We start from the raw sequence: 7855 nt of genomic DNA, 5'->3' as shown, positions 1-7855 counted from the left end.
GGGGGGGAGTAGAACTCAACTAATAAATAACAAAGAAACAAATTGGACTCCGGTAAAGTTTTAAATTACTTAAGAGGGCCGAGATGAAAAGGTTCCGGAGGTCTTAGAGGGAATTTGAAGAAATGGAAACAGGACATAGGGTGAATGAGGAAGAACCAGGGAGACCTTGACACAAGGATCAGAAATATGCTAAACATGTGGTAGGTAAACACCCAGGGAGGCACAGCTGGTGACCACAGCCCTAGTCCCAGGGGCTGGTAACAAGGGTAATGGCCCTGCAGCCGGTGGTAATTGCTACTGTGTGACAAGAATGAAAATTACAGCACAGCTTATGCCAGAAACAATGTACGTGTCACTTCAGCTTTCAAAGCGGGGGCATTCTCAAGTCAATTTAGGAAAAAAAGAGAGAGAAAGAAAAGAATCAAAGAACCGCTTTTTCCATTTCTCTATGCATGCCATTTAAAAATAAAATAAGCTGTATAAACCCAAAACAAATTATGTTTACAAGAACGGAATTTATGATGCCTTCTGGCATTACGCTCTTACTCGCTTTAGAACAACCTTTTTCTCAAAAGGGCTTGACCCACAGGATAGCAAACTACTGATAAAGTGCACACTCTGACCCAGTCCAAACAACAACCGAGATGCTCAAGTTTTCCAGACTCTTTATTATTTGCAATGTCGGCCTAAAAATACAGGTCTGGGGGCATGCACATACACAGAGAACAAATAGCATTTATTGAGCATTCACTATATGCCGGGCACTCTGCTATGCACTTCAGACATATTACCTCATGGAATCTCTAATCAATCCTTATTCCCATTTGAAAGATGGGGGGACTGAGGCTTAGCAAGGTTACATGGCTAATATGTGGTGGAATGGGGACCAGAACCCAGATCTGATTTGACACTGAAGCCTGCGCTCCTGACACTTCTTCACACAGCTTTAGGATTAATCATTCACCCAGACACCTGCAAAATCATCCCCAAGTCGCCCTTGGCCATGGGGGCTGTTCATGCTGTCCTGAACTCTCTCTACCCAACAAGAAGAAAAAAGGCCCTTTAAGGCTTTTGGCTGGAGTTCCATTCTCCCCAAATGAGGCGAAGGGGGAGGAGTTGTGTTCTTCACTTCCACCGTAAAACTTAAAAGAAAACTTTACACTCCGCGCCAGCCATCTCTTCTAAGGCTTCCATCTCAACACAGCAACAGGTAAAAAAAGGCAGGGGGAAGTAAACGACCACAAACCATGCAAGGACCAAGGGCCTCTGAGTTCTCCCTGTAGCGAAAGCTGCCCCGCACCATCTAAATTCTTCCACAAGGTACTGGAGTAAAAAAGCTCCAAAGCACACACACTTCGTATAGTTTTGTTACCCAAAAGCTCCCTAGCACGGACGGCGTCCGCTCCGGGGAGTGAGTTCTCCCCTCTGGTGCCCGAAGCACCACGGCGCTGGTTACTGTTTACCGTTATCACTACATCCCCGGTCCTGCCCCGGGCGCTCCTGAACCTCGAGCCCGGTGACCTCCCTCTCCGGAGCGGGGGGAGGCTGCACCGCGCAAGGGCTGGAGCTCGGACGGGGCCGGCGGGCATCGCCTGCACCCCTGCAGTCACCAGTCAGAGCCCGAACGCACTGAAGGGGCTGCCCGAACTGCAGGACCCGCCCGCCGGCTCCGAGGGGTCCACGGGGGCCCGGCCCGAGGCTGAGGCAGCCCCGGGGGTCCCGCGCCAGAGGCCGCCCCCGGGCCCCGACGGCGCCTTCCCGGGGCCCGAGGCCTCCCTCCCGAGCTCCGCTCTCCTCGGGCCCGCCCCGCTGCCCTCACCTCGGCCCGGTCCCCCGCAGGCCGCTCGCCGCCGCCGCCGCTGCCGCCCGGCCGCCCCGGATCCACAGCGACCCGCAGCCCCGGGCCGGAAGCGGGAAGCCGTGCGGGCGAACTGCGCACGCGTGTCCCCGCCCCTAGGGCGGGTCAGAGGGCGTGGGCCCGGAAGGGGGCGGGGCTCGCCAGTCCGCAGGTCCCCGGAGCTGCAGACCTTGTCTGTGGCCGAACCTGGAGCGGGGCGGGAGGGACCTTCGCCCGGCCTTGTGGGGGACCCCAGGACCGAACCGGGAGGGTCTCTGCGAAAGGGGTGAGGATGATCCCCGGGGGCGGGTCAGCGGCGGTGGGGGGCGTCTTGAGGGAATCGGGGGGGCCTGGAGCGGGGGATGAGCGGGCGCCTGGGCATGGCTAAGGGGATCGAGCCTGGGGCGAAGAGTCTGAGGGCAGGGTGCAAGCAATGGAGGAAACAGGTCCGTCACCTGAGAAGAAGGGGCAGCGTAGATTACAGGAAGCTTGACAAATCTGGGGAAAATGAGCCATATGCCTCTCAGGTGGCCCCAGACACCCCAGCATGGGTACGACCGGATACCCCTAACGCATACTAGACACCCATGCGGGTGCCATCAGATGCTCAAAGCATGCTTTCGGGTACCCCCGAATAGGTCAGACACCCCACCTCGATCTGTCAGGTACCCCAGAGTATTCAGAATCTGAAAAACATGCCAAAATACCCAAAAGTACCAGGTGCCTTCATCCAGGAGCCATCAGATACCCTCAAATAGAAACATCTGAGACCCTACTCAGAAACCTTTAGATACGCCCCCGAAACACATACTAGATACCCCCAAACAGGTATTCAGAGTCTAAAATACATGCCAGACCACCCCCCACACAGGTGTTCTCAGACCCTGGAAGACATGCCAGGTGCCTCCCCCAGCACAGCCACCCCCTCAGGTGCCATCAGACTTCCCAGCTCTGAGGCTGCTTGTTCCAATCCAGGTGAGACAGTTGGGCAGTACCCAGGAGAGGAGCCAAGCACCTCTTTCACCAGTTCAAGCTGGCCAGCCAGGCCGAGATCTTTCCAAGCCAGACTCACTTCAAAACACCCACACTCTGTGGCCGAGAGCCCTCAGTTCAGAAACGGGGTGGCAGTCCCCAAGTGACCTGCCTTCAGTTTAAGTCCATTTCGTCATGGTCAAGAGAGGGATCACATCCAGGAAATCGGAGGTTCCAGAAGTGCAAGGACATGCTTCTGAGCTCAGAAACCGGACACAGATACTTTTGAGGTCTCAATGGGTGTGTAAATGTTCACTCTCTGAGTCCCTCTGACTTTTGGACTTTATTCCAAAGGCAGTGGGGAACCACTGAAGATTTTAAGCAGGAAAAGCGGCATGATCCTTATTGTTACAGCTACCTTGGTTATAGAAACCTTCAGGTTGGCACAGTTCTCCCCTAAATGTAAAAACCACCTTTCTCAAGGAGCCTGGCAACAAGGAGAGGTATCTCTCGTCTTTCTTTTATCTTTCCATTGTGCATTTATTATGTCCTTCTCATGGGCCAGGGACTCTGCTAAGAGCTAAGGAGACACAGGGAATGTAAGTCTATGGCAGTGTTTCTCAGTCTTGGCCCTATTGACAATTGGGGCTGGATAGTTGCCTGTTGTTGGGGGCTGTTCTGTGTATTGGAGGCTGTTGAACAGCACCCCTGGCCTCTATCCACTTAGGTGCAAGCAGCACCCCAGTCCTGACAACAAAAAATGCAAGATATTGCCAACGTCCTCTGGCTGAGAGCAACTGGCCTCAGAGACACTCAGACGCTGATACAGTCGCCCAATCCACAATCCAGGCTTCCTGGGGGAGGTGGCCCTGGCTTTGTTCTAAAGGGTGAGTAAGAGTTAGGTGGCCGCAGGAGTTCCAGGAACAGCACTGAATGAGCAAGGCACAGGTGTGTGTGGGCAGCCACGAGACTTCACAGTGGCTGAGCAGCGGAAGGCAAAAGGGAACAGGTAGGCGGGGTCAGACCATGAAGAACCTCAGAGGTCAAGGCCAGTAATAGGACTGTCTGGAGGGGTGCATGGGTGGCTCAGTCGGTCAAACGTCCGCCTTTGGCTCAGGTCGTGATCCCATCGTCCTGGCTCATCGTCTACTTCTCCCTCTCCCTCTGCAGCTCCCCCTGCTTGAGTGCTCTATCACTCAAATAAAATCTTAAAAAAAAAACCAAAACTATCTGGAATGGTGTTCTGTCAGTGGACCTGGTCTCTGGGAAAGCATCTCAGCTTTACCCTGGCGACCCACCTTCCATAATTACCTGGAGTGTGACTCATTCCCTGTTCTGTTTAACTTACTACGGGGCTGTTTCCTCTAAGGGACAGATTGTGACATCCGGCTTTGAATACCTCCAGTGATGATAGGCTTGTGGCTACTGATACATGGGAGGTGCCTGCTCTCAGCCTGTTTGGAGTGAGCCACAGCTGAGCTGGCCCCACGGGCCTCCTACACAATTGTGGGAGCTGTGGTCAAAGCCCACGGTTGTGGGTCTGTGATTTAGCTGCTAGCTTTAACTCAACAACACATGGGGATGATGATGATGATGGATGCTAACATTGCCCATATGTGCCAGGCACCATGCTAAGGGCAACCCGCATATTTTCTTTTACAGCAGCTCAAATCTGTGATCTCAAATGGCTGTCCTGAAAATCGAATGTTGTCTTCAGGAGGTGGAGCTTGATTCCCACCATCCTGAGAGGAGGCTGGATTGAGTTACTTGCTTCCAAAGACTAGAGTAGGGAGAGGAGAAGGATAGTAACCTGGCAGATGTTGCCTTAACCAGGGGATGAAGGTTAACATCCTCAGGTATATGAGATTGACAGCACTTACCCCCTGATCTGATGAGGCAAGAAGGTTCCCAAACCCATAACCCTGTCTAATTATGAGAAAACATCAGGCAAACCCCGATGGGGGTTGTCCTAGACACCTGGCTGATACCTCTCAAGACTGTCAAGGTCACGAACAATAAGGAAAGACTGAGAAGACTTCACAGACCAGGGAGACGAGGGAGACAGGATGATGAAAGAGAACACGGTATTCTGAATCGCGTCTGGAAACAGAACCCGAACGGAAGAAGAAACCTTGGCGACATCTGAGGAAAATCTGCAGTTTGATTAATAATACGGCACCAGTGTGGATTCCTGAGTTGTGACCAATGTACGGTGGTCACAGAAGATGCTACCGTGACGGGAACCCGGGTGAAGTTAGAAGGGGACCCTTTCTGCTCTCTCCACTTTTCTGTGATTCTTAAATTAAAAGCTGAGGGGAGAAAAGGGGCTACCTACCCCCTCTGGGGGTGGGTGGGAGGAGTTAGTCTGTTGTGCCAAGTTAGTGCTAAGCATTATATGTGGATTGTCGACTGTGTGTGTATGGGGGGGCAGGGCATCAGCGTCCCTAACCCCCTGCATTGTTCAAGGGTGAACTGTACAATTCTGTTGTTTGAACCACCCAGACTGTGGTATTTTGTGAGGCAGCTCGAGCTGAGGGTTTTTGCAGTGACAAAAGCTGAGACAGGTGTTTTGTGGGCCCTGAGGTATCCACATGGGTTCTGCCCTTAAGGGACCTGGTGAAGTCAGCATCCACTTGGCAAGGGTGAATGGGATGAGGACGCAAAAGGCAAAGGAGGCCACGAGAGAGAATGAGAGGCGATAATGGAGAGAAAGTGGCTGCCATCCAGAGGGCTGGGCTGGGCCACGGGACTTACCGGAGCTTAGAAAGGGTTTGCCACACAGGGGGCAGCTGGAGTGGCAAAGGAAGGTTCCTTGCGCCAGCTGGTGCCCGTTGATACATTCTTTTCTCTCTCTAGCATCCTGACCCTTGTCCTTTAGAAGCACTGGGCTCTTCCCCTGTGGGGGATAGAAGTGAACCTTAGAATGCCTTGTGCATTCAGACCTACCTCGAATCACGGGGCTCCAGGGCTGGGGGCATACTGAAGAACTAGAGAAGGTAGAGGGAGGTCCCCCCTGGCCCGGCCCCCTGACCTTCTCCTTCTGCCTGGTGACCCGACAACGTAGGGAGCTCAGTCTGCGCTTCACCCTGGTGCTCCTGTTACTCCGCTCAATCTTGCTGGTGCCATCCTCGCTCCTAAGGGATGGAAAGATGAACGAGGTGGGGCAGCAGGGCCAGAGGGCCATTTTCAGCCTGTCCTGCAAGTTGCTCCTGGACCCTACCTGGAATTTGTCTCTTCCTCATGGCCCCCTAGTCCTGTTTCACTTCTTCTGTGGTCCCTGAACTCTCTCCTTTTGCCTCTCACTTATTCACTCAACAAACATTTACAGATGTTTGCAAAGTTCCAGGAACTGTGGGGCTGGGTTTACTGAGGGGACTGTGACATGGTCTCAAGCTTGGGGTCCCTCAGTGGGCAAGGCTGGAAATTCTGGCTCTGTCCATTTCTGTCTCCTCCCTCTGATTCACCCCTGACCCCAGTATCTAATCAGCTTACAAATCCTGCCCATTCTTCCTTTGGGATATCTCTCAAATCCCACTCTCCTCTTCCGTCTAACACTCCAGCCCCAGATTACTGGATTACTGGTACCCCCTCATTTAATAAATACAGTTGACCCTTGAGTAACTTAGGGATTAGGGTCACCAACCCCCTGCACAGTCAAAAATCCATGTATAACTTCCGACTAATAGCCTACTTTTGATCAGAAGCCTTACTGATAAAGTCAACAGTCAATGAACACATATTCTATGTGTTATAGGTATTAGGTGCTGGGTTCTAACCCAGCTGTAAACATGTCACCACGAGAGCCCACTCCAACCCCCAGGCCACATGGTCGGTGGTGGTGAAATGACTGGGTACACGGGGAGGGTCCGGGGGGTAGGAGCCAAGCAGGGCGGCGGGCAGGCAAACGCAGCAGGCTCCGTGTTTCCGGGAGGAAGCCCCGGGGAGGGTGGGGTCGGGGCAGGAGAGAGGGCCCAAGCTGCCTGCAGGCTCAGAGTTGGGGCCCTTGCAGCCCAGGCGGCTTAGGAAGCCTCTTCCCGAAGGCTCCCTGATAAGGGCCCCAAGCCCCGCTGCCCTCCCCCGCTACCTCTAACTCCTAGGGAGGGCACCCGCCGCAGGGACGGTGACGGTGGCCCTGAGGTGGTCCCGCCCCAGTCCCCCAAAGGCCAGAGAAGTAAGCCAGAGAAAAGGAAATGTCATTAAGAAAATCGTAAAGGAGAGAAAATACATTTACAGTCGTATACTCTATTTATTGAAGAAAAATCCATGTATCAGCGGACACATGTAGTTCAAACCCGCGTTGTTCCAGCATCAGCTGTATTTATTAAGTCAGCGGCAAACAAACCCAGCCCCTGTAGAATCGATTCACTGGAGGGAGATCCCACAACTCCAGGCTGCAGCCCCTGCCCGCCCCCCAGCCCTGTCTGTGCTCACCATTATCAGTCACCAAAGAGCTGAGCTCCTTAGTGTCACTGAGGTGATCTGCTGACTTCCCTCCCCTTCCCTCTTCCCAGCCCCACCTGACACCATTCCTCAGGCCTTGCCCTTTCTTCAGGAAGGTGCCTCTTTATTTCCCCAATCCTCCTCTCCGTGTGTTGGTGAACTCCTACTCTTCCATTGGAGACCAGCTCAAGCTGTCACCTCCTCCAGGAAGTCTTCCTCTGCCCTCCCAGGGTGAATGAGGAGCCTCCCCAGGCCCCACCACCACCGTTGCCTTGGCAGGTCCAGGGAGAGTATGGGGGCTCCACCTCCTGCCCCCCGCTTAGGGTCCTGCACAGAGGGCCACTGGAAAGCATGTACAGATCCAGTGCAGGCCCCAGCCCAAAGGTCCCCCCTGTGGTAGGCTCTGCAGACTTACTCAGACAGGAACTCAAACCAGGTGAGGTTTGCGTGGGCTCCTCCGGGGCTGGTTGACAAGCGAGACCTCTGCCGAGCCCTGCAGGATCAAAGGGGACAGGCCCCCGGGTCAGCGGCCCCTCCTTCCCCAGCTGCCCCATCTTCTGCCTCCTCTCTCCCTCCTCCTTCCCCAGCTGCCCCATCTCCTGCCTC

At 54.0% G+C, this 7855-nt stretch overlaps 1 protein-coding gene across 1 annotated transcript in view; it reads right to left on the bottom strand.

The window, feature by feature from the left end:
• The window catches only part of ARHGEF18 (Rho/Rac guanine nucleotide exchange factor 18), a gene marked incomplete in the record, with an annotated part of 79223 nt that overhangs the window by 50999 nt on the left and 20369 nt on the right, over window positions 1-7855 (bottom strand). The window contains 3 exon segments of the mRNA XM_034997378.1: window positions 5564-5705; window positions 5841-5943; window positions 7665-7742. Coding sequence (XP_034853269.1) covers window positions 5564-5705; window positions 5841-5943; window positions 7665-7742 — 323 coding nt within the window.

Source organism: Mirounga leonina, unplaced genomic scaffold (assembly GCF_011800145.1).
Source record: "Mirounga leonina isolate KUSES-001 unplaced genomic scaffold, KU_Mleo_1.0 Mir_94, whole genome shotgun sequence".
In the NCBI taxonomy this organism is placed as follows: Eukaryota; Metazoa; Chordata; class Mammalia; order Carnivora; family Phocidae; genus Mirounga; species Mirounga leonina.
The sequence above is the reverse complement of the archived record's forward strand: the minus strand, read 5'-3'. Positions and strand labels throughout refer to the sequence as shown.